Source organism: Blennius ocellaris, assembly GCF_963422515.1.
Source record: "Blennius ocellaris genome assembly, chromosome: 20".
NCBI lineage: Eukaryota > Metazoa > Chordata > Actinopteri > Blenniiformes > Blenniidae > Blennius > Blennius ocellaris.
The window spans coordinates 17,785,165-17,811,562 of record NC_137669.1 but is presented as its reverse complement, the minus strand read 5'-3'; the positions used below and the strand labels follow the sequence as shown (position 1 = coordinate 17,811,562).

At 45.3% G+C, this 26,398-nt stretch overlaps 1 protein-coding gene across 3 annotated transcripts; it reads right to left on the bottom strand.

Annotated features, from left to right (window-relative positions):
- Window positions 1-1,241: 1,241 nt before the first annotated feature.
- On the bottom strand, window positions 1,242-24,670 carry kmt2ba (lysine (K)-specific methyltransferase 2Ba; the record flags this gene model as incomplete). 3 transcript variants are annotated; one of them, XM_080516293.1, is made up of 36 exons in its annotated part: window positions 1,242-1,730; window positions 2,012-2,141; window positions 2,489-2,572; window positions 2,659-2,769; window positions 2,944-3,196; window positions 3,325-3,450; window positions 3,569-3,687; window positions 3,936-4,046; window positions 4,291-6,640; window positions 6,741-6,902; window positions 7,009-7,169; window positions 7,260-7,338; window positions 7,464-7,581; window positions 7,677-7,835; window positions 7,925-8,059; window positions 8,214-8,281; window positions 8,418-8,587; window positions 8,863-8,939; window positions 9,083-9,193; window positions 9,421-9,519; window positions 9,660-9,850; window positions 10,081-10,194; window positions 10,338-10,455; window positions 10,561-10,653; window positions 11,015-11,161; window positions 11,297-11,410; window positions 12,042-12,899; window positions 14,998-15,095; window positions 15,244-15,489; window positions 15,577-15,638; window positions 15,780-16,050; window positions 18,476-18,632; window positions 18,838-18,927; window positions 19,322-19,482; window positions 19,619-21,047; window positions 24,368-24,670. In XM_080516293.1, 36 exons carry the CDS (start codon window positions 24,668-24,670, stop codon window positions 1,455-1,457), a joined length of 9,351 nt encoding a protein of 3,116 aa, XP_080372419.1. In that variant the 3' UTR covers window positions 1,242-1,454. The 3 variants fall into 3 exon arrangements, with proteins under 3 accessions (XP_080372419.1, XP_080372421.1, XP_080372420.1); XM_080516295.1 differs by having other exon boundaries at window positions 12,042-12,146; XM_080516294.1 differs by having other exon boundaries at window positions 19,322-19,479.
- Window positions 24,671-26,398: the final 1,728 nt, after the last annotated feature.

The following is a 26,398-nucleotide window of genomic DNA, read 5'->3' as shown; positions in this document are numbered from 1 at the left end:
GCAAACTTCCAACACATTTTATTGAACGTAAATTTAAAAAAACAAAAAACAAAACAAAATTGGAGGTAAAAAAATATTTAACAGGTTTAGAAATGTTTTACAACTATGTACAGGCAAGGATCCATGGTGAGCTCACAAAGTAACAAGAGTTCTGCTTGGTAATTCAGTTAATAATCTTATAAAAACAAGTCCACAGCATCCAACCTTCAACTTAAAGTGACAATTCCTATCTACATCCAGTAGCTTGGTTTTGGTGCACAACGCAGTAAATGAGCACAACAAAATGATGTCAACCGGTTTTTTTGTTTTTTCTTTTAACGATAATAGTGTTGATGGTAATTCATTTCCAATGATTAGAAACCAGGAGGAAAAGAGGAAGCAGTTCTTCAACCAAACTAATTAAATGTTGCTTCATAACGACTTGAGGTAGTACACCAGTGAGAGACAAAAACAGGAGGAAGGAGGGTGCAAAACATAAACAAAACTATTAACTTAGTAGAATTTCTTGGCAATGGCTTCATTTCTGTCAGTTCGCCTTCACTTACAAATTTAAAGTTAAAAGCTCACACAAAATTTTCCTCCATCAGTTTGTCGAATATACATTTATTATTCAAATATACAAAATGATTAAGGGGCCGCAGGCGAGCGCCACTATCTTTGCGACGGCTGCTTCGGCAGAACTCTCCCTTGTAGGCCTTAAAATACATAGAAAACACGAAGTAACAAAAACTGAATGTTATAGCACGATAAAAGATCACAGCGTCTCTGCCAGTACGAGGCAAAGACAGAAGGTTGAAGCTGACTGGAGGAACGACTCTATTGAAACTAACCCTTGGAATAAACGTCATCAGCACCTGAAATGTTGGATTCCCTGCCAATGAGAGATGTGGTTTTGGAGATGGCGGTGAAGCATAGCTGCACTAGAACATCCACAAGGTGCTTGGAGTCAGAGGTGTTAATTGCCTTCTGAAGTGAAAATGTGCTGCCAGTGATGATTGTGTGCAAGTAAGACGCTGGACAAATCCTCCTCGTTCCAATCTGACTGATCCCTCGCCACACGGCGGGGGAACTCGCTCTCGGGTCGTTTCAAACGGCACGGCCGGCTCCTCGGAGTGGCGACGTCCAGCCCCCGGTTCCAGCAGAGGCCACCGACGGGAGCTGCAACACGGACAAGTGTGTGCGCATACGACGTGGAAAAAACAAACCCCCCCCCCACCCCGAAGACCAAAACATCACCAGCGATCCAGTAGTTAAAAGTCATTTATGTCGGCTTCAGCTTTGACATATGGCTCTTGTCTGATTTCAGTAATTAAGAGGATGCTCGTTAAAATAGGCTTTCATCAACGTGACGAGTCGGCGGATCAGCAGCTTTCTGCTGATGGCTACATCGCAGCTTTCCTTCAGAGCTCCACCCCCTGCGGCGCCTCGCAACATGGCTTCTCGTTCACGCCGGTCTAATTCAGGAAGCGGCGGCAGCGTCTCGCCCCGCAGTTGCAGTGCAGCTTGTTGCGCTCGTCCTCGATGGGGAACTTGTAGTCGTACGTGAGCTCCTCGCCGCGGTAGATCTTCCTCAGGGCGAAGATGACAATGTGCTTGCGGCCGTCCACGTTGATGACGCGCGAGTAGCAATTTGGCTCGCACGCGTGGTTGATGAACCGGGCGGCGTTGCCTTGCATTGTCGCGTCGACCACGTCGAAGTCGTCGATGCGGAACATGTAGCAGCCGATGCCCTGGTGCAAAGACACAAACGACGGGAACCCGGTCACATGGTATTCAACAGCTGAACGTCATGTTCCTTCCTCGCAACGATAAACGGAATTATTAGCGGCAGCTTCTGACATTGATTGAACAAGAAAAGAACCAAGGCAGAAACCGATCTCTTATTTACATCAGAGATGCACTGCAGAAGGAAATTTCAAGTAACCGGGATAAAATAAGGGGCCTAAAATGAAGTGCGAGAATAAATAAGTGGGAATAAGTTCAAACAGGGAATAAGTAAGTTAAAACTGACCTTGCTGTCGTAATATTTCTCCCGCTTGTCAGTCAGGACCGCACGGATGACGGTGCCAGCGTACTCGATCACCATCTCCCCGGCATCGATGTTCCTCTTGCAGAACAGCCCTCGTCCATGAATCGGAGACCTGGAATCAGTTACAGGGAGACGCCGCGGATGTGAAGAACAGTCTGTCGGTACTGTGGCTCTCGCCAATGTCGAGCAACGTGAAGCATATTTTAGGACACGCCGCCCTCAATTTGTCACCCCCCCCCCCCCCCCCCAGATAGATAAAGGATTGAGTTCAAAAAGCGGCGTGCCACGTGATCACAGGCCGACGCACGATAAAGAGAAAGGGTCAGTCTGTCGTAGAGAGACTGACCCTGTGAGAGAGAATTTTTGAATGAAATGACCCAACAGACTGTAAATAATACTGAAGCAAAAAAACCCACAAAAAAAGCCAGTTAAAGATTACGAAAGGTTTGTTCCAATCACCTGTAAACTCCAACTGCTTCTTTGGAGATTTTCTCCAGGTGTCTGAATCTCATCGCCATCGGAAGTTCACTGTTGGTGGCTCGCCTGGTGGAGAAGGGGCACCGGTAAGCGTTTTTGCCATGTGGTTCCAATCGGGATCAATAAATATGTGACGAGTTAAATCCACCGACCTGGACGACTTCAGGGGGAATTCATCCTCCTCCTCATCGAAGGGGCCGACAATATCGGGGAGCTGTCGGTGTTGCGACGCCAGGAAATTGAACATATCAAAAGTTGCTTTCCTAATTAGACAAACAGAAGGGGGGAGACCAATTAATTTGCCGAGCATATCAAAACAACACAGACAAGAGAGGGGGGGGGGTAAAAAATAAATAAAGAGAGCAACATGTTTTTAATTGAGCCTCATTAAAAGTTTTTTTTTTACAGCAAGAAGATGTAAATGAGCTTTTTTTTACCGCGTGTAGACTTCAGTTCGAGCGCAGCCACTGGGGTTAAGAGGAAGCTCCTCTTCAATGTCATCGCAGCGGTGGAAACGGAAGCGGTGATGTTTGCAGTTCGCGGCACCCTGCAGCTGCTCCAGCAGGAAGATGACGGCGTCGTGGACGACGCCGAGCACCCGCGGCCCGCTCATCCCGCCCAGAGGCAGCTGCTTCAGGTGGAAACCTGCCCGGGCTTCAAGGACGCCGTCAATCACGGCACGCCAAGCGACTTGAGACACGAGAGACGAAGGGATGAAGGGAGAACTTTGGCAAAGACTCGCACAAGATGCACATGGCTTCAGTCGCTCCTAACGGCTAGAAATTTACAGGATAACGCGAAAACAAAACCGCTCTCACCTTCTATACTGTTGGCCTTCACGCTGAAGCCGTCGTCGCTGGTGATTTCAAAGCGCAGGTGAGGCTGATTCAGGTACGTTCTGTATCTGTGTTTAGGGAGGGGGGCGTCGTCTTCTGAACTAACACCTACGAAGAAAAGTCATAAAGGAGACAAACAAAACATAAAGAAAAGAGATATTATGATCAGAGTCTCACATGTGTCGCTTTTGACTACTTCAGACCAAAACATAAAAATAAAACAAACCTGTGTAAGGGCCCCACTCGGTGAGATCTCCATGACGGGCACTGACCCACATGTGTGTTTTACCCTGAATGTAACTGCTGATATTTTTGGATGGAGGTGGAGTCTTGGCTTGAGGGTGCCTATAAAAAAATTAAATAAAAAAATTAATCAGACTGGTCAGAGGGAGTGAAGGATACATATGAAATCTATTGCATAAAAACAAATCTTTACATTACTTATTTTAAAATTGAAATATTTGAAAAGGAAAAAAATAATGGTTGCAACTAATTGAAATGCCTTAATTTTTTTTTTTTTAACACTAAAACCAGTTTAGAAGCCCGTTTGATAACTGGTGGCGTCTTAATCTATTTTTCTAAACTGGACTCACCGGAGAGCTGGGGGAGCTTTAGCAGTGATCTTCAGTGGCTGGGACGTATCCTTCTGGTCCAAGTCGAGAACACTTTTCACCGATGGAGCCTTCATTCTCACGCCACTCAACCTGTGTGAAGGATTCAAAATTCTGACTTGTAGATTTTGACTTTATCGCTCTGAAAAGTCTGCAAGCTGCTGAAAGAAACCGTTGGGTAACTCCACTTCTCATTATGACCTTGAATAGGATCAATCACAATGCTGATGAAATGTTTCCACCACGCACAATCGTTTCATCCCAAGTTAATAGGTAGACGAGTGCCCGTGTGTGATTCTACGTCATCAAATCAATCCATTTTTAGATCTTTTCTTACCTGGAATCATTTTCTTCCAGCTCACTTGACAGATCCTTCAAAAAGTCCAGCTTGGATTTCTTCCTCGAAGGCCTTTCAGCCACCGATGAGTCTCTCTTCACGCTCACCTGCTGGCATGATGAAACGGGTTTCTGTCCCTTAACCCCACTGGGCAATTCCGAGTATCCCAACGATGGCTGATTAGAGTCTGCTTTCTGAAACACGGCGGTTTTTTGCTGCTTGGGCTGAGACGATGGACTACTGTTGAGGATGATGGGTTTCACCCTGGACTGGGGGATGGCCATCGCTCTGCTGATGATCGCCTGTGCTGTGCTTTCTGTGATCTTGGCAGGATTTGGTTCCTGAGCACTCGGCACACTGGCAGCAGCTGCAGGAGCAGGAGCAGGTGCAGGTGCGGGAGCAGGAGCGGAAGCAGAAGCAGAGGGAGGAGGACCACTGCTTTTCAGCACTCTCAGGACTATTTTTCTTTCAGTCACTGTGTGGTTACCGGCGGCGGAGGAAGAGGCGGCGGTGGGGATGGCACTGGAGCGAGGCTTTAATATGACGCGAGGGGCAGTGTGACGCAATGGGTTACCGCTGTGGAGAATTTTTGCTATCTGACTTATTTTACTGTATGCAGGAGAGTTTGCGTGGAGTGACTGGAAAGTATTCGATCTGGGATCTTTCAGCAGAATCTGGCCATGACGGTTGACCAGTAAGACCTGAGGGGTAGGAGTCTGGGGCGGCGGTGTGTTGGAAACGCCCGCCTGATCGTGAGTGACCGCCTGTGCAACTCCAGTGTTTGAGTTGTCCAAGCGAATGGCAATGGCCTTGGCCCGTGTGGCACTCGAGTGAAAGGGTAGGGCATTTAGGCCATTGATGATGATGGGGGAGGTGACTGGACGAGGGACAGGACAGACAGTCACGCTAGCTGTGGAAAGGGGCACATTGTTGACAGGGTGTCGAGGAGGCAAAGGCAGCTTGAGTTTCGGCTGGATCAGAAGAACTGGTTTTACGGGGTGGTTGGTGTCTGGTTGAGGAAGTTTGGGCTTGACAGGGACGACTTTCATCTGCGATGTGGGAGATTTTTTGGTTTTGGGCTCTGGACTGTAATCGGGGTCATTCAGATCATCTTTAAATTCCTCAATCGAGTCGGTTGACGAGGACCTCCCGTCGTCGCTGTCTTCAGTCGCCTTTTTCTCTTGGAGCACAACAGAGCCGCCCTCCGTGGGAACAAAATGGCCAGTCACTGTATCCAGAATCACTTCATTTTGCAGTTCCACCGTTTCTGGGGTTATGGAGACCTCTTCCTCCTGAACTGAAAGTTCACTGCTTCCAAAATCTGTTTCAAGAAGTTCAGACGGCGGTAAACTTTGCTGAAGCTCTGCTCCAGCCATTTCTTGTTCAACTTGTGACTTTGACACCGTGTAGATAGACTCCAACCGCTTTAGAGTAACCGTAAGTTGTTTAGTTGGAGTGTTGTGATTTATGTGACTGAGATCACCTCTGTCCTGGTCGTTATCAGCGACCCCCTCGCCGTCGTCACTGTCGGACCCACCGTCTGCTCCATCCAACTGCGAGATCGACTCAGTGGAGTGGAGCTGAGCTGCAGCATCTGAGCTGCTAGCTGCGTCACGCACCACTGTGCGAGAAAACTTTAGGTAATGACTGGAGTCTTCGTCTTCGGAGTCATTCTCACGGTTATCTGCATGCATTTCTACATCATTCCCTACACATTCCACATCTCCTCTGCCGCCCTGTGATTCACAGTGAAGCGCCACGTTCTCGCCCAGTAGAGCATCGTCAAACTCTAGCTTTGCATTCAGCATCGAGGCCACGTCTGTGTCGGGATCAAAAACGGTGTAAGGCAGCTCCTCGGCCATGAGATTGGCCACCTCCTCCTCCAGGTTATCGGGGGCGAGTGAAATCCCGTTTGTTGTGGCCACTGCTGCATCTTCTGCTTCAGACGACGCGAGGAAGTCTTGGGGAACCTCTGCAGACACTGGGGTGGTGATTTTAAAGTTGAGCCGTGTTCTGGGGGAATGAGTGAGGAGTCCCTGACAAGGCGACATCGCTGCAGAAAGACTAGAGTTGGATCTTGGCGGGGAGCTCCAGACGGGAGATGCAGAGTTTTGTCGCGACAGAGGAGGCGAGGCGGATCCCAAATTTGAGGGCCGAGGAGGGGAGCCAAACAATGCGCATTTGGGTTGGACGGTGCTACTGGAGCGCAGGGTCACAGACGGGAGCACAGACGGATCGCTCTCCGATGGCGAAGAACTGCAGCGGCTTCTTGACGAGAGCCTCCGAGTCCGACGGGTATCCTCGAGGTCCCGCAGTGTAAGGATGTGATGTGATTTGGGAAGAATGGACCCTGAGGGCATCAAAGGATACAGTTACACAACTACACTTATACACCGAACCGAAATGATCATAAACTAAGAATATACAAGGAACTATATAATCCTACTCACCTGGAGAAGGGAGAGGTCGAGATGATCCCCCTGCTGGTCTCCTGGTCTGAGAGTAACCAGGACTTCTAGGTCCAGGTGTGTTGTGCAGTTTTGAGTTGGGTGATGGGGTCGTGGACTTTATTGGACTGGATGAAGGGGTCAAACAATCCGATGATTCAATATCTGGTGAAGAAAAAGAAAAGTCTCAAACAAAGCAAGTGTAGCACTACGAGCCGTTTTTTTCTTTTGGATTCCTGGCTGCCGATCAAGTTCATCCCTTCTTGCTCACCTCTCGTGTGGTGGGGACTGTGAACAATGGTGTGGTTCTCTTCATGGTCCCACCGCGGATCTTGCTCCTCACCGGGGAGAGGTGTGCTCACTTCTGTCACCTTACATGTGTACTTACAGCGCCTCCGGGGATCAACGGTGCTCCAGTACAACCGAGAGCATCTGGGGAATAGAGGGAGGAAGGTGTGATAAGACTATAAGCTTGTTAAGGGAAAAAAAACCCAAACACATTTAAAGGCAGTGACTACTTACTGATAGCCAACTGGATACAACATCCTCCCATTCGAAGACAGCTCAGATAACACACCAAGTTTCTGAATCTGCAGGGAGCCTGGAAACAAACCAGAATGAAAGTCAACAGTCGAAGGCAAAATTTCCTCTCACAATGGAAACACGGGGCTGGTGCAGGAGTCAAGTGACACAAACCAACAACGCGTAACAATTCCACATTCTTACCGATGGTCATGTTTATGGATTCTGGCTCCAGGCCTGTGAGGAACTTTCTTCTGAGAGTGATCCCTTCAAAATCCACAAACACCCTTCGAGGGACTTCAAATCCTTTACCAGCCACGATCTGGAAGGCATCATCAAAATTCAGCAGGTGTGACGAGAGCGTGCAAAAAAAAAAAAAAACAAGTGTAGTAATGACAAAGAAGCTCGTTTGCATACCTTTGCACTGACAAGATCTCGGTGTTTGCAGCAGTACACCTTCCTGTCCTGCTGGAAGACGCAGTTCTTTGCCCGAGCGCACATGAAGTGAAAATTACTCTGGCAGGTGGCCAGACAGCAGCCCACCGTCGCTCCTGACTGCCCACAACGATCACAACGCTGCAGAATGAGGGACACGGGGAGGTTATGTCAAAATGCTTTTCACAGGACAAAAAATGTAATTATATATTTTTGAGCGCAAGTCTTACCAGATGGCGCCCTCTCGATACAGCACTGTGCACCTGCAGAAGAGCGCTGTTGTCCTCGTACACCTCAGCAGACCAGAGGCAGCAGTTCACGTGAGCCCACTCGTTTTGCCCCAAGTACAGGAGCCGCCCCGCTTCCTACCAAGACAAAGACGCAGTCACAGTACTTAATAAAACAACAAATTGCTCTATTAACTACAATTATGGAGCAGAAACTAAAAATACTCAGCACAAAATTGTCAATAAAACTAGGAGATAATGTCATTATGGCAAATAAGGCAGCAAAACTCACACTGGGAGCAAAGTCTCCATATTGCTGGCACAACGCACACTGCCTCACATCTTCAGCCTTGGTGGACTCTGGGGAATCAAACAGAATTTCCAGATAAGAAGATGAGAACAACTCTGTACTGATCACCACTACAATAAATGACTTGAAACCGTGTTCCCGTCTTCGGCATCACATCATACAGAGCAGGCTACAGTCACTTCGTACCATGTGGACGCAGAGGACGGGCAGACTGCCGTACAGCCACCGACGACAGCACAGAGTCAGTTTTGCCCTTCTGAAGGCCCCTGGCCTCTTTCAGCTGGTATGTCCTCTCCAGCCACTGTGCATAGCTGTGCTCCAAAGATGGTGGGAGAACTGCCTCGGGGAGCATACCGCTGGAAGAGTCGAGATAAGAACAGACATGTTCAAGACAGCTGTCCATCAACTGGAGTGACATTAAACTCATTTAACACAGAGTGCACTTGTGCAATCTTACACAACAGTTCTGGGAGTTGTAAGGTAAGAATGAAGTCAGTGGGAATCGTTTGGTTTGAGATTATCATTAAATGCAATACAATTATGATTTTTCTAATATATATATATGTATAAAAAGAACAAAAATCTGGGGTTCAATAATTCATGTAGAATGAACAATGTCGGGAAGTCCTACCTCGGGAATTCTTCGGAAAATGAATTCCACTTTTTGAGATTGCAGGCAGGAAGCCAGCTGAAAACCTGCTTCATTACCTGTTGGATATTGAAAACAGAAGATGGATTACAGACAAATGATGTCGATACAAACACATTTTTGCGGGCCATAGTTGTCAAACCATGACGTGTCTATAAAAACACCGCTAATTGTGGACGGGTGTCTGAGGAGAGAAGCTTACTTTGATGTAGTGTGCTTTGGACTGAATGGTTGGTTTCTGCTCCTCAGGGAGAAGTTCCTCCTCCTTCAACCACGTCTTCATCACAGACGCAACGTCTGCATGAAAAGCTTTCTGAGTGGGCGACGGGGGAAAAAAAAAAAAAAGAGACACCTGGGTGTCAGGAGGAGCTTTGAGCAGCAAGAGTGCATGCAATTGATTCCACCAGCATTTTTATTTCTCCTCAGCAGACTTTCTACAATCTATTTATAACAGAGAACTTTTTTTTAAATTGAAACAGGAAGTTATAACTGTGATCCAAGTTTCAGTTCCTGTTAATAACTGGTAAATGATTCACTTACTATTGAGGTGTAATTGCCCGCTTTAAACTTCTCCTGCACAGCCTGGAGATCACAAACCGGCTCTTGCTCCCTGATAGATGTGATGGTTTGTTCTTGACACTGAAAATAAACACATTTCACGATAAGATCCAGAAAATAGACCCGGAATCGGATTTAACCGCTTTAATTTCGAAAGAGGGGCATGTACTTAATTGGACAAATTAGCTTTTGTTTGCTTGTGCATGTTTATTTCTCCTCACCGTTTTGCAGGAGACAAGGTGCTGGGTGCTGCTGGAGGAGAGGAGGTCTGTGAGGACTCCCTCCAGCTCCACCATCAGCCGACTCTGCAGCCCCTGCTTCAAGCTGCTGTGCTCGGTTTGCTGTTGACTGCAGGAGCAACAGGTGAACTCCACTTCGTCTCTCTGACTTGACAGCAGTCCAAAGTGCTCCTCTGCAACGACAACAACACCAACATGAGCTTTGTTTCCATCTATACTCCCCAAATGCAGTCAACTATTTTGTCACTGGCCCTTTTGAAAGCAGCATCAATAAATGAACCTTGTGCATTCAAGGTGTCTGTATATTCAGAACCGTGCTGTTGTTGCACACCGAAATCTGAATTACTACCAAGAAAATCCCACACCTAACAGCAGCATGTTGTTAGCCTTTCATGCTACTCACCTGAAAGTCCTTCACAAGTGTAATGAATCCAGTGGCTGCACTGCGAACATTTAATCATCTGTGACAGTTGACTGCTGTCGTCATAGCACTTGTTGCAGACGGTGCAAAAACTGCCTGCGATGAACACAAAACAAGTGCCACATGAGTCAGACATCAGAAAAACAACACATGTGAACAAAGAGCCTTCATTGAAGCCGTTCTTCACACCGTCCCATCAACATGACCCTGCCAAGCTCAGCCAACACTAAAAGTTTCACCTTTTTTGTGCAGAACGGTGCAGTCGGGGCAGAGGTCCTTCTCGTGGTTCCAGGCCAGATCCCAGGTCTTTCCAGGAGTAACGCCACAACTTTTACAACGGATGCAAGTCATACACACCTGCACGAGAACAACGGAATTAAATAATCAGCAACCTTCCCCACTGAGGTTTCCCTGTGCTGCATGTAGATTCGTGTCATAAGTCATTGCAATGCAGTCCATTACCCATGGTATGGTGCAGTTCATCGGCTTTGGGTATGTCGGCCCTAAGCAGGAGGGATGGTAGGATGTTTGGCACCTTCTGCACTGCAATACAGGCTACAAGAACACAAGAATGTACATGAATGTTGAGAGTTGTTCAACGTGTCGAATACTCATCTTTCACCTCAGACCCACACCATCACTTTCTTCAGTTTATAAATGTTCCATATAAACTTGAACATGGTGCAAAGATGTCACATGTGGCTTTTTCAACAACAAAGAATACATTTTCTTTGACAATCAAAGCCATTAATTGAACTCTCTAGAAAGCATTTCTATTATATTGTCAAAAGACAATGATCCTTATGTTTAAGAGTAATATCAAAAAGCTGGTGGAATAAAGCAAATGTACCTAAACTAATGAAAAAAAAAGAGTTAATTTCATTAATGATAGACCCAGTGATTCTACCCCATATACCTTTGTGCTTTTGCTCCGACGGCCACACACGTTGCAGAATTTGCAGCGCCTGCAGCACCAGTTCTCCTTGCTGTCCTCTTGAGGGCGCTCCTCAGGTGAGAGGCAGAAACTGTGGAACGGTTCACAGCAGATCTGGCAGAACAGCATCTGATAGAACAGATAACGATGGAGAAGACATGTATTAGGATCAAATCACTGGAGAAACGGTCTGAATGAACACCACAAGGTTCTTAAAGCTACGAAGGAATATGATACATAGTCATCAGTGACCGTTCCCATTACCTCGTGTCGGCCTTTACTGGCACAGAGCAGGCAGATGGGTTGTGGCGTTGTGGGGATAGACGTGAGCACACTGAGGCCGCCCATTAGCCACACATTCTGGACAGCACAGTCCTCCTGACGGACACACGGGAAAACAACAGCATTACAGTTTCAGAAGGATTACTATATTGCATAGAAGCTGTTGGATTACTTCCTTAATCTGCACAGACTGTGCCTCCAACGTATTCTAGTACTGAGCAAGCCATTCTGCTCGTATTGAACTGGATAGTTTGGAAACATTTAGTCCGTTTCAAAATGTGTTTTTTTGTGATATCAATGTTTTGTTTTCTGGACATTTTATTTTTGTCCTGAAAAGCAGTGGGTTCCATTCCGAGGTTACCATATTAGATTTACACGTCACAAAAATCTACAGAGACACTTTACAGAATCCAGAGCCAGCATAGTAAACTAAGCACTGCTTTTCAATTGAAGGCATCTGCTTTGATACGTTAGTACCAAATGTGGACTCACTGTCACATTCAAGCAGTCAGAAAGGGATTGAGATTGGGAACCATGTTCCTTACATTCCAGTCAGGATGACTAAATGCCAACAAATTAATTATCTTAGAGCTAAATCAACATCATGATAAGACAGACAACCAAAAGTTTATCATTTTTCCCGCAAAGCTTAAAGTCCAACTCGGGCACGAGAACAAAAGACTGAGATTTAAAATCAGTGTGCTTCCAGCAACAAATGCAGACTCACCTTAAAGTCTACACGGATCTTGTACTTGTTCTGCAACACGCCCTTTTGGGGAAATCCGTTAGTTAACCCAGTCAGGGAGTTCACAGATGCAAACTCTGCAGGATTCTGGGAACGAAGGACACAGTGTGCATCAGTTGTTGGAGAGCTTTGCTCCACAGTCTCTGTTATAGGCGAGTCCTCCCCGTCCTCTTCGGCCAACTCCACTCGTCTATCCTCCTGCTCTTCTTGGGGCCGATCCTGCAACACTGTTCTTGGACTGACTGCCTGAGGAAGCCCGGTCACAACACCGGGCACCGTTATATCTGCATGAGAGCTGCGCGCCTCCGTCAAAACATCTGGGTGTTGCACCTCAGACTCGGATCGTCCCCGTGCACGTGGCCGTGGGGGCACATCTCTGGCAGTGGACTGCAGCTCGGGCTGTGGATTTGGTCGACGTGATGCTGGCGAAACAGATTTGTGCAAATGGAAGGCGGCCTGCACCACGGACTTTGGCAAGCGTTGCAAGCGCACCTGCAGGCGCTTCTCTCGGGGGTTTGCTACGGGGCGGGGCGAGAGTGGGGAAGCGGGGAGCGTTTCAGGCCGGGCCGGTTCCGGAGGAGGGCTTGCTAGAGAGTGTGAGGCGTGTGAAATAGCGGGGTGGGTTATAAGACGAGTCAGCATGGGATATGACCGTGTAACGCACTGATCCACGCGCGCAGGCAACTCTCGCAGCGCGTATGCAGCGGACGGCACGATATAATCAGGCAGACGGCATAATTGTATTCGCAGCTGCCTCTGCAGCGTCGTCGCGGGGCTCCGGGATGGTCGGGGTTCAGGCAAAGTTTCTCTGGAGTCCGTCTCTTCTGTGTTCGCCTGTGCCTGTGGAGGAGGGGACTGCCTAAGCCAACCAGCAAGATAAGATTCCAAAGTAACACTAACACTAGAAACATGCACAGGCGGCAACAGAGAGCAGTGTTAACCAAGAGTGAGGAGACGGAAGAGGGAGTAATTAAAGGGATAGGAGAACTGAGGAAAGGGTATTCAGTAGCAGCAGATACACACACAGAAGTGCAGCGAGCAGTCGTTCTAACATGAGATTATGCATTTCGGAGACTCCAAAAGCGATACTAGCAATCAGCAGTCTGCCGACCAAAAACTCTGGGCAGGTGGAAAGCAGAAACTAAAAATCCTACAAGTGTTTTTTTTTTAATTTTTTTTTATACATTATGGATTCAAATCTTTATATTCCTACACATGGGGATTCAACTGCAACACCTATATGTCCTGCATGCGAGAAACACAGTTAAGGAGTTGAAAAGACAAAAACACAGACAATGACAAACTTATGCAGAGCTTCACTGTCCTGTTCTGAACACAAACACCATTTCGGAAGTTTTGTTTCTACGTCTACACGATGACAGGTGCAATACTATCAAACTCGCACAACTTTTCATGTTCTTCTTTCAAAGACTCGATTTGATTTGCGTAGTAAGACTGGAGAATGCAAAGGGAGAGTCAGATCCAACAAACACAAGAGAAATGACAGAGTAAACGCAAGTTTGATCGGGGAAGCTGGCCCAGCTCTGAAGTGGCCTCAATACAGTCTTCCATACGCTTTGAATTTTCTCAAACTTTGTAGGATTTAGCGAGCAGGCATTGATGGCCTCAAAGATTGTAAAATAGGCTAGTTTTAAATCCTACTTCCAACGAGTCCCTCAGCAAGGCCATTAACCTCAAACTGCTCCAACATGCCGATTACCAATTAATGCGATTCCGGACTGGAGGGGCAGAAAAGCACGCACCATTGTTTCTATTATGTTCTCTTAGTTTTGGGAGTAGTAATTATCAGTGGAGACTCAATGAAAAAAAACAAAAACAACTCTTAATAAGTTAGGGGCTTTGCAGTTCATCACAAATCAATATTTCATAGAACAATCTTTATTTGTTACTTCATTTTTCAGTTGGGAAAACAATAATGTTAATAAAACACTACAACTAATGTTAAGCCAAATCACCTCTGGTATCCATGCTTGCAGCTACAAGTTAAGCCGGGAAGTAAAACCAAAGATTTAATGTTGCTTTGGCAAAATGCATATTCTTTTGTTGCACACAGCTGGTCTCTTCTCAACGCCTCCATCCCACAGGTCTTTTAAAACTAATCTTTCCATCCATCTCATCCTTTAGCTTAACCACGTTCCACGTGAAGCTTCGTGGTTTGCCCTCTGGTGCATTGGTAGTTTGGAAACTGAAAGGCTTCAAGGGAACTTTCTGAGAAAGCAGAATTAGCTCGATAAAGTCGCACTTCTACTAACGGTCACATACTTGGAAAGAGAGGGTGAAGTGAATGGCACTCGGCGAGTTGCAATCTTTAACTTCACCACTGGATGCCACTAAATCCTACAAAGTCTTTGCGTTTACCAAAAACACACCTCACTAATGTAAAACAGCAGCAAAGTCATTTACTGTTGAGGTGAGATCTTCTACAACTCTTCCAAACATACACTTGTGTATACACATCATGCTGCTACAAAAGCAAATGGTGAAAGCGTTGGTAGAAATTAGCGTGAACACATATCGCATGCATAATTTAGTACATGCAGTGACCCGCTATGAAGCCAGAAGTCAGGAATAAAAGATTAGCCAGGCTGAATTTGAAAGTTGTGATTGCAATAACATATTAATAAGCAGGTGTGGTAATTTACCAAAAAAAACAAAAAAAACCAAAGTGAGATACAGGCCTGGGCTAAGTATTGTTTGGAAATAACTTTTGTTTGACTTTAAATAACTTAAGTCAACAATTGAGTCGATTTGAAAATCAATAATCAGAACAATTCTGGACCAAAAAAAAAAAGAGACAAATGCGTTTTGAGCACCTACCAAGGCCAACAAAAACAACTTTCCAAAAATACCATTCAACCCAGGCTTGGTCAGGAGGAACGTCAGGAGGTGAAGAGGAAAGCCTACTCCGTGTTTTTACCTTATATGCTCGCGGCTTGTTGCCGACTCCTTTAGAGAACAGCCGCCGATGCTTCACCACCTCGTCTGGGAGCGATCTGCCATCTTGAGCGGCGTAATCTCCAAAACAAGAGCACAATTAGTCTTCGGCACTATTCTACTCCTCCATTGTATATAGAAAACACTTCAATGAGTAAAAGACCCAACGCATTCAGAAAGTAGCTTTTGGTCGTGGCTTTAAAGTCACTAAAAACAAAGCTTCGGTTACCTTGCTTGCTCACAGCTGCTGGGTTTGGCTTGATCGTCGCTTTATCACCTTTCTTCTGATTTACCGTCTCCTCCTCCTCTTCAGATTCAGATTTAAGTAGGCTGCTGTACGAGCGCGGCGTGATGTTACGCAGAGACTGTTTCCGGCCTCCGGTGGCCACGGAGGGCAATCCTTCACCGGCTCCTCCCAAGCTCCAGTTCGTGTCCTCGCTGCTCGACATGGTGCATGGAAGTCGCCTTGCCTGGACTGAGAAAACAGAGCCTTGTGACTTTTGAGACCACAACCTGTTTGAAACTAGTACTGCCTAAATATTCCTGCACTGTTAAGACTTACGTTTCAGTGGTCTGATGATACGCTTCATCTTTGCTTTTTCAATCCGATCACACTTCTTGTATCTAAAGAAAGGCAAAGAACGTGCATTTTTGCAACACCTGCCACAATGCAATACACCGTATCCAATAAAGCTTTAAAGAAACATTAAAGTTGCGTTTCAGATTTAGTTTCATAACGAAGAGACCGGGCTTGTTTTGACTTACATGCAGCACTGCCGCTTGGTGTTCGGCCCCCCAAACTTGGGCTTGTCCAGGCAGTTCATGCACGTTGCGCAATCCTCCACAACCAAACAGCCTTGGCAGTGTCCACACCGGCGGGAACGCAGGTTCCCGCGCGCAAAGCGAGTCAACAGCTTCTTCTTTTGGAACCGGTGGCTCTTGCCCTTCCTCCTGCGCTGGGTGTTCTCCAAAGAGACGGCCCACTGCGCCTCGCCCTGCTCGGTTAGGTCGTCGTCGTCGTCGTCATATGCCACGTCTGCAGGTGAAATACACGGAGGATGGGTAAAAGCTCCACAACATGGTTTCCAATAATCATTACCTACATGTGATTGGGGGGTGGGGGGTAGGGGGTGGGGGTGGGGAGTGACATCTGGGGATGCCAGAACTCACTATTCAGTCAGCTGGAGACATTACAGTTCAAACTGTGATTAGAAGAGCTCATACGCAGTTACTGGATCTGTGTCCAACACATTAGCTTGATTTTTCTTTTTTCATAGCTACGTGTTCGTCAAGTTACTTCAAATGTTGGATAAATGAAGAAGCTCCAGATTAAAAGTTAGGTGACTGAACAGAAACGAGAGTCTCTGTGTGGAGAAATCCATGAACTCTTTTGAAACCTATTAGGATCCCCTTAAATCCCCCCCAAGAGCTATTTTAATGCCCACAAAGAGACAGCGAAGCTGTTTCGGACATAAAACAATTACTTTTGAAGTGGCGACTTGTCAGATTTGAAAAACAAAAAAAAACAAAAAAAAAAGATGAGTTAGGAAAAATGGAATAACGCTGTGAAGGGAATCACTCTGCTCTGGAGCACTACATGTGTTGAGTGAGTCTATTATTTGTCAAACAGCGCTTCCTCACCTCATACTGAGTGACGCTCACTTGACCAGTGTTGGGTATAGCTTTCCAACAGCGGTGGCTAATCTGTGTGTGACAAAAGATATTTTTGCTGGCAAATATTTTAGTTACAACTACATTGAACTAACAAAGCAGATTTTTTTTCTTTGCCCTGCTCGGTAAATTTGACAAGAGAGACCAGAATTACGTTGCTGCACACAATTCGAAAAACAATTTAGGTTGTGTTCTTAAGTTTGAGAGAATAATTTTTAGCTCATCAGTGCTTTTCACTTCAATACAATAGAAGGGCAGCTTTGTCAGACATGAGCAAACTGCAGAAACAAAAGGAGAAGTGGAAAATTGAATTAAAAGCAAATGACCTACCTGAGACCACGGTTACACAGTCTTTTTTTATAATACTCGGTGAACAGTTTAGTGATGCAGTAGTTGTGACTAGTCCAGAATTGGGAAACATAACTGCTGATTGTCTCACCCTAAAAAAAAAAAAAAATACTGTTTCTACTTTTCACTTGTGTGTTTCCAATCGATGGACGATGATGTAATCGGGGGAGGAGAACTTTTCTGGTATGAATATGGCGGAGTGAACTCAATCAGAACGCATCTATGTTGTTTTTTTACCAAAATGATCATCACAGTCATGTAGGTCCTGCTGACACCAAGTGTTCAGGTGTCGGCTCCCGCCGTGGTTCCCAACCTGGGGTCCAGCCCCCCCCCCCCCCCCCGAAGGGGAGCATGGTTGTCTGCTCAAGTAAGATTTGTATATGCTAAACAGAACGAGGGCCGCACAACAACAGATGAACAATTCGAGAATTGCGACACCGATATGATCTGCGATGCATAGAAACACTTTAACATCTTTAACTTTAGCAATTTATTTATTTCAAATAACAGTGTTCCTTCTCTAAGTCTCTAAAATACACCAGGAATGACACGACCACTTGTGCACATGCAGTTGCTACCAGCAGCTTTTGTGGACAAGTTTGTTGACTGTTTCTTTCTTTTTTTTGTGCTGCTGACATCTACCCTCATTTTTAAGTGGTTTTATTTTATTTTTTTAATTGAGAAAATTGCCTTTCACGCAGCAACTTCCTGTCTGGTTCAATCGTCTGTGCCCGTCTCTGGTTAACCGAGATATTGTCAGTGGAATCACTAAAGGTGAAAAGGCAAGCGTGGTCTAGAACAAGGGGTGTCCAAACTCGGTCCTGGAGGGCCGGCTTCCTGCAGGGCTTAGCGCTCTCCCAGTTGCAACACACCTGATTACGATGAAGGGCTTTTTCACAACCTTGGTGATGACATCACAAAGCATCATCCAGGTTGTCCTTCCTGCTCTCAGGCCTTTCCCTCACCGTGACGCTCAATAAGCTCCCCACTCCACACTTTAGTTTAACTGTGATGTTCTGGTAACAAACCTGAAATTAGAATTGGCTGAGAACCACAGTGCTACAGATCTCCTAGTATCAAATACCTGCAGTATGTAACAAACCGCCAGACATATAATAGCAGCCTCTCTATATAACAGAATGTAAAGATTTTACAGGATTAGGACAGATGGTTAAACTGAAAGTGTTCATTGACTGAGGCCTCTCATTTATGCTTCGTTGAAGGTTTAACTGCAATTGAAAAAAAAAAAAGGCAGCTGCAGCTTTTTTTTTTTCACTTCCTTCCCATTTTTACTGATATTGAGTTCACCTACAGGAAACACGACGCAAACAGCTTCATCATTAATCATAAAAAAACATTAATTCACTCAAATGCTTGAGCACTCGCTGCACATTTACAGTGCAGCCCTATGTAAAGCGAGAGAGCTGATTTGGAGACTGTACCTTCTGCGGCAGGAGAAAAGGTGATACCCTCTCTCTCGTGGAGGGGCAAAGCGCTGAGTCTGGGAATATCGTCTGGCACCATGGCGCGAGGCTGCCCCAAAGCCACCGCTGCTGCCCGACATACGTGCTTGATCCTGGGTCCGCAGAGCGGCTGCTCCTGCACACAGAACCACACAATCAAGTAACGGAAATCAAGCGTCTGCTCAGCCACTCACTTTACAAGAAGAGGCCAGAGAATGTAATCGCACGTGGCTGTCTTTAGACTGGGCTAGTTGCAAAGACAACCACATAATGAGTAAATAAAAGTGACAGATGTTCGCTTTGTCAGAGGGCAAGTAAAAAAAACATTAATTTTTTTTTACCTCAGGACCGAGATCTTTGGGAGGCGTGCCAACTCTCCTTCTCCTCCTGCTGCTACTGCTCACCGGCATTCGCGACTCTCCAGATACCAACTACAGACAAAAACAAGACATTGTAAAATGATTATGTTCCTATAAGTTTGAATCGGCGGCCACCGAAGACAAACAGTCTGACGAGCACCAGAAGACAAAACAAATCTTGGGAGGAGCTGTTCTGCTTCAAACGTTGTCAGTCTGGTCAATCTCACTATCAGTTTTACCAGCAGTCATAAGCAATTTATATCCATCTGCCTCCGTGATGTTGTCAAATGGAAGATTTCCCTGGTTAATTTTATCAGTCACAAGAAAAAAAGAAAAAAAAAGAAGCTGCAACCAGGCAAAAACAAATACATTTGTGCAGGTTATACACATATTATCTAGAAAACGTTAAACTAAGTTGATGTTTGTCATGTCAAAAGAATCTTTTCGCCACATGCTCATTTGTTACCTGGGAGAGCTTGAGCTGCTTCTGCTGATCAATTTTGATGAGTTGGACTTTAGCTTTCTTGAGCAGGTGGAGCATCCTCTTGTTGGCGCCGCTGAGACCGATGCGATGGCTGGACCCACTGACTTCCAGTCCATCACGATTCTCCCTCATCGTGGTTGCTGCTTCAACAGTGAAAGTACTCAAGTCAAATCTCTCTTTACTTTCACAACCAAACTGTTTACAGCCATCTAGTGGCTTAAACTCAAACAATTGCCCCCCGCCCAAAAAAAAACCCAACTGAAAAACAATTTTTCTTACTGTTTTCTGTATACGGAGTCACTTGCGAAGGTTCCTTGACGTCAGTGTTCACCATCACGGCGAATTTCCTGACCACGCCAGGGGAGTCGATCTCCTCCATCATGAGCTTGGACCTGCGTCTCTTCTTGGCATGTGAGGTTAAACTGTCGTCTTGGTCCGAGTACTCCCCCTGAGACTGGCCTTTCTTCTTCTCTGCGAGCTTCAGCGTCAGCTTCTTGAGGTTCTGGTAGATCTCCACGTGGCTCGTGCCCACGCTGGGCTTGGACGTGACTTTAGCAGGCTGGCTGTCAAAGGCAGCCGCGGCATCCGTCTGCGGCGAGTTGCCGCCGTAGCCTGACTCCTCCTTCTGTTGACTTTTCAGCCAATTTGTGAGGGAGCCTTTAGGGAAGGGGATCATTTCCTCATCCAGGAACCTCTTCGGCGCTTTGATGACGCGGGAGGACCGCGCGCTCATGACGGGGATGGGGGAGTTGTTGGAGCTGTGTGGCAGTTGCTCGGAGAGTGACCTCTGCTCCTCCTCTGACGGGGGGACACTCTGACCCTGGATGTGCGAGTCGTCGCCGACCTGGGCGGCTGGAGCCGGAAGAGGCTCGGGTACGTATGTGTAATAGACACGCCGAGAGCGAACGTTGCCCATTTTCGGACGTCTGATAGAAAGGTCTTTCGACTGCTTTCGCCGGGACCCAAACGATTTGCGCTTTTTATTCAATTTCTTCTCCGCGGCGTCTTCGGCTTTGCACTCGAGGGGCATGGCCGCTTCCTCCTCGCCGCTGTGTGCGCCGGCCTCCGCCCCAGCCTCCGGAGAGGCGCCCATGCCTTTAGTCATCCTCTTCCTCTGCCGCTTGTGAAAGGATGGAAATGACAGAGTGATGGCCGGGGACGTGCCTTTGGTGTGCTCTGCTCGAAATCTCCGGATGCTTTGGGACTGGCTCGAGTCGGAGGCGTCGGACACCTCGCCTTCTTCTTTGATCCCTTCTTGAGGTTTTTCAGAGCATGTGCCTTTCGCCGACACGCCCGCCGTCCTGTCCTGCTTGCCGCCACCGGCTGAGGTAGCGGCTGTTTGGTTGTGCGTGCTGCTCGTGGTTTTTCCTGCCGATGTTGTTCCTGAGGCCTGCTTGTCTGCATGTTTGGCTTTCACAGGAGGAGCTTCCTGCTTGCCTTTCACTTTAATATTGACCTTTGGTATTTCTTTGTCTTCGACCAAGCTTTCTATAGCACCCTGCTCCCCTTTCGAGCGTTTTGAGAGAATTTTCCCAATCAGTGCTGGTGGCAGAGTCTTGAGGATAACTTTTCCAATAACAGGCTTTGCTCTTGACAAGTGGACAGAAGGCTGGCGAGCCTTTGATGCTCTGAATAACGACTGATGAACAGTGGCTGACGTTCTCTGCGGACGAACTGTTGTGGTACCAAATCCAGTGAAATCCTCCTCCTGGAGAAAAAACAAAAGTCAAGTATTTCAGTCGGTATAAGACTGATTTACTTTATTTCAATGTTAAGCACCTCATCGTGTCCAGCCAGCACGGGGCGCACCGGACACCATAAAACATACAATCGCCTAACAAACAATACACATTTACTCAAATTCAACAAAGAAAATAAAAAGAAACCATTGCCAAACAATTTCCAAAAGACTACAGACGTTTCCACAATGAACTTTGACTTATCTTGCATGCCACAGTTATAAACTTTGCCAACAAAACAACAAAGTACGTGTTGCAAAATGATGCTGTAATTGTAAACCAGAGTTGTACAATGCCAATTATTGTGAGGGCCAAAGTGTGATCAAGCTCACCTATGACAAGAATTTTTTTTTTTTTTTAATAAAAGGCAGTTTTTATGGATTTATAGAAATTGCAGGGTTTATTTTAATCACCAAGGATATGTTTTATCATATTAATCTCACAATACAGTCATCTAGAGTAATTCCAATTGTTACTTGGTTTATATGATTAACATAATCTGAAAATTGGTTGTGAAACTAATAGTTAACATTTTTTTTTTTTTTTTTTACATTTTTTTCCAATTTAGTGTCCACAAACTGCCAGCAAAAACAAAAAAACTTCTCTATACATTATCCAATCCACAGCTGTCAAAGTACATTAGGAAGAAAAAAAAAATTAATAGTGGTGTGCAAACAAAAGTACGACCGTTTCTGTTCAGTGTTCGATTTCAAACCACGATTGAGGTAATGAATGGGTTCGGTAGCTTCTCAGGTTACTTTAGGTGGAATACGGTGGAGGGTGGAGTCATCCCTGCCACAAGGCTGCCACTTAGAATTTGCACCCGAGTTTAAATTTCTTTATCAGTCACCAGCTCTGATGAAACTTTAACCACAGCACTCCTCTGCGCTCTTACTAGTGTTGCATCAGTAGCATTCTGAGGCAACACAATCTTTCAGTCAATTATAAGTAATACCTTGTTTGCTCATGTGTCTTAAATTTTTAGTCGCAGTGAGAATATTAATGGAGTGCCGGTTGCAGTAAAATGCACATCCAACGCCTACCACCCTTTACATCCCCATTTTAAGTAGAAATGTTAAAAATACACAGACCCCCAGCGTCCTCTGATTCACACACAGGTCCACTGCAGATGCAGAGGCTGCAAACGGCAGCAAATCGCAAACTGAAAGTCCAGTTACTCACACCCATCTTAACATGCGAAACAGTGAGTCTAAAGATTCGTCAGCCAGCAAAACCCCCAGAACGATCATCTATCCCACAGCACGCACACACACACACACACACACACACACACACACACACACACACACACACACACACACACACACACACACACACACAGACAGACAGACAGACAGACAGACAGACAGACAGACAGACAGACAGACAGACAGACAGACAGACAGACAGACAGACAGACAGACAGACAGACAGACAGACAGACACCCGAGTGTGCAGTGTTCCAGCTGAGCATCACCGAAAGGCTTTAGCGTGGACCATGTGACCCCGTTTCAGTCCACTCTAAAAGGATTGCATCAGTGAAGCCCAACTGATGTCAGATGCTATAGCCTCCTGCTTTGGAGGTTAAATATGATTAGATCCAGTTTGCCATTAAATCATTATATAGCATCCTGCCTGACCGGCGCTGAAGAGAGAGGGCAGCGCTGGAGTAAATGATATCCAACAGTGACGGCACAAACACAATACAAGGATTTCATTAGTATAGAGTGGATTTATATAGTTAATTTTTTTTTTTTTTACTTTCACCAGTGGTTTGACACTGCAGAGTCAAAAACAAACAAAATTCAGCCTTTGTTTCAACTTGTGCACATCAGGTGAGGCGCCAGCATCTTTTCACACTCTACACTATTTTTGTTTATGACTTTGGACAGTTTCAAGGCAACATCAGAATTTCTCTCAATCTGGGCCAAGTAATCATTTAGATCAGACACTGTCCTCAAGATTAATTGAGCTTGTTGCCCCTTTGTGTATTTGTATATTAGAAAAATTCTAACACGGAAAAAGAACCACAGATAAAGTAGGCTTGCAATTCAAAATACCATATTGGCGTACAAAGGTACAGAATCATTTTCAATGCCAATTTTGTTGCTGTTGTGCCTTCTAATATGACTACATTTTAGCTTGCCCTGTGAATCCAATTTAACTTTGCAACTATGCTTTCACAACACATTTCCCGAGAACTCTGCATTAATAACAAAAACATTTTCTTCATAATTCCTCTCTTTGTTATTGCAGCGCTTCACTAATACACTATAATTTAATAGTTCACTCTTTATATACAGCTATATGGACATCTAAAAAGAGGCTGTACACTTTACCTTCCCTCACCTGAGCAGCATGTCGATTACATTTTAGTTCACCATTAAGATGTTATGCAATAAAGATTGATTTCTTGAATGCTGGACCTTCCCAGACTGATGAAATCTTGCATCGAGTTTTAGCAAATAAAACAACAACAATTCAATCAGTGCTTGATTGTGGAGCAGATATGACAGTAAACAAAGCGTCATGAGGGACAATCTGCATTGTAAGTGAGAAATTGGCAGAATTATAAGATTTGCAATCGAACGGTTTGAATTGCACAACACCATCTGACATATGTATCCGTCAGATTTTCTTTTTAAATTTTTTTTAACGTCAATTAATCTTTGGGCGTTCCATCCTATTGCGTCCCACGCTAAAGCCACGTTCAAAACAGCGAGCGGTCAGCTGACAGCTCCAACGTGGAGGCTGCGAGCTCCTCCGACACTACGACCAGATTAGCAGGCGGAGGATGTCAGCACAGGGTGGGAACTCAAACTCACGATGCCATGTCAAGGGACACACAAACAAAAGAACAACCCTTGGTTTCCATAACAGAAAACAGCGAAACAAAACTTTCAGCCCGGGGGGTTGGGGAGGGGAGGGAGTCCTTTAAATTATGCAAACAAACTCAGCTGGACGGGGCTAGTATGTGCGAGCAACACCGCTGCAACTTGCAGAATTGACGTGCGTTTGAAAACAACAATTAGGTCAAATGTGTGTAGGTGTAATCCAACTCTAATATCCACCCTTTCTGCGTGTAGCTGCAGCTCAAGCACGCAGGGAGGCTAAAGGCGCCTCTTTTAATGTTTCTGTTTGCTCGGCTAAGTTTCCGCTAACGGCTACAAACGCTCTTTGTAAGTAACGAACATGATTCGGGGGTCTTTCTTTTCGGCAAACCACGCTTTAATCGCATTTAATGGCGCCGCTTGGCGTCTTGCTGCCGCGCTCCGCTGAGCTTATTCACCTCCTCGCTGTTGCTGGACTCGAAGCCCACGTCTCTCTGCCGGCGGTGCTTCTCCGTCAGCCCGAGCAGGCGCAGCAGGGACGGATCCTCGCTCAACGCCAGGCCGATGTTTACAGGCCTCGGCCCTCCGGCAGCCAGCTCCCCGTCGCCCAAACCCAACCTTCCGCGTATGGTGCGTTTCTCCGACCGCAGCCTGCTGCGAGCCGAGCCCGGCCGGCCCGGGAAACGAGCCCGGGCCGGCGCTACGGTGCTCTGGGCCGCCACGGTCGTGGGGGATGATAATCCACCTCCCGATGCCGCCATTATTTACTACAACAACACGGACGGCGCGCGGGCGGAGGGAGACTGCAGCGATCTGCGAGCCAAGATGGACCGCTCCGAGGCGAAGGCGCCAGATAGAGAGAGACAGCGAGGCATCATGGGAAAACGAACTGCTGTACGCCCACTGTTCGCCTGGCCGACCGGCAGAGCGACTTCGAACAGGAAACAAATCAAACGCTTTGTGTGTGAAGAACAAATTTACATTAACTGCTCATTTAAATATATCAATCCTCCGTATTAATAGCGATCAGTGATGATCAATAAAGACTTTAATTAACAGGTTAACCTATTATTACTCACTTTCTATGACTGATGAAATATTACATGGACTTCACATCTACTGTGTTACATAGATACATGTATTTTTGCTGAAATGTTGAATGTAATTTTTTTTAAATATAACTTGCTTTTTAGTAACTATTTACTACAGATAAAGATGAGTTCGAGCTTTTAAAAATTATCTTTCACTTTCATTTCACACTCATTAGTTGTATACTAAATAGTGCAATACAAATAGATATTAACTGTGTTTAAATCTCTGCAATGGCTGCCTGTCAGTCAAAGGCTCGACTTCAAAATGTTAATTCTTATAAAGGTTTGAATGGGTGTGGGTCTAAATACAGCTCAGACTGGTAGAATGTGAAGCATCCAGAGCCCCGAGGTCCTCCAGAAGAGTTCCCAGAGTCAGAGGAAACAAGGTGAAGCATCTTTTAGTTTCTACGCCCCTCATCTATGGAACAAACTTTCTGCTGACACACTTCTTTTAAATTAGGCCTTGAAACATAATTATTTGCTCGGGTTTTGCAATAAATAATATGTTTTTAATTATTATATTACTTTTCTTATATCAAAGCTTTTACTTTATTAATTTCTTTATTGGGAGCAGCATTTTTTTTTACATATTTAAATACCTTATTAGAGACAGACAACTTGCAGCAACTTTCTCATATGCAGGTTCACATTGACAAATTCTTACACTTTGGATAGACATGTTGGAATGTAGACAATTCTCCTGAGGCTACAATAATATTATAATGCCCCATGTCCTCATATGTCTTTCATACAAGCTTTGTTTTCATTTATTTCCTTTATTTCCCTTTAAAGCTCTATGAATTGCCTTGTCTGAATTATGGAATATATATAATTTTTCCTTGTCTTTCCTAAATCCTAACAGGCAACAAAATGAGTTGATACTCGCATTAAATCAATAATGCACCGTTTTAAGTGTTTGCATTATTATTATTATTATTATATTGAGCATTTATTATTCATTTAACAATAGTAAATGTATTTACAATCCAGCAAATACTGACAACATTTAACGAAACAATTTTTAGCCAACCATACATTTTTCAAGTTTTCTGAAATTGGTGAGTAAACGAGGAGTAAACAGCATGTCTGAAACCGTCATGCTTGATGTGCAGTGCTATGTTGTATTTTGTGAAGTCGCAGTATGTGTGTGAATAATTGATTTTTAATGAAAATAATGCTCAATGCGGAGAATAGAATTGTGTACCAAAGAATGACCAATGCAATCAAAGTATTCCTAAGTTAGTATATTGAGTTATATTGTGAGTTTGTCAATCCGGGGTCTTTTTGAAAGTACTATTCCACAAACTATTAAATCCAAGCTAAAGTCAACCTTTTAAAGATGCTTGAGTCACTGATATAACGTTATCCATGAACTGTACTATTCACACCTTTCATTCT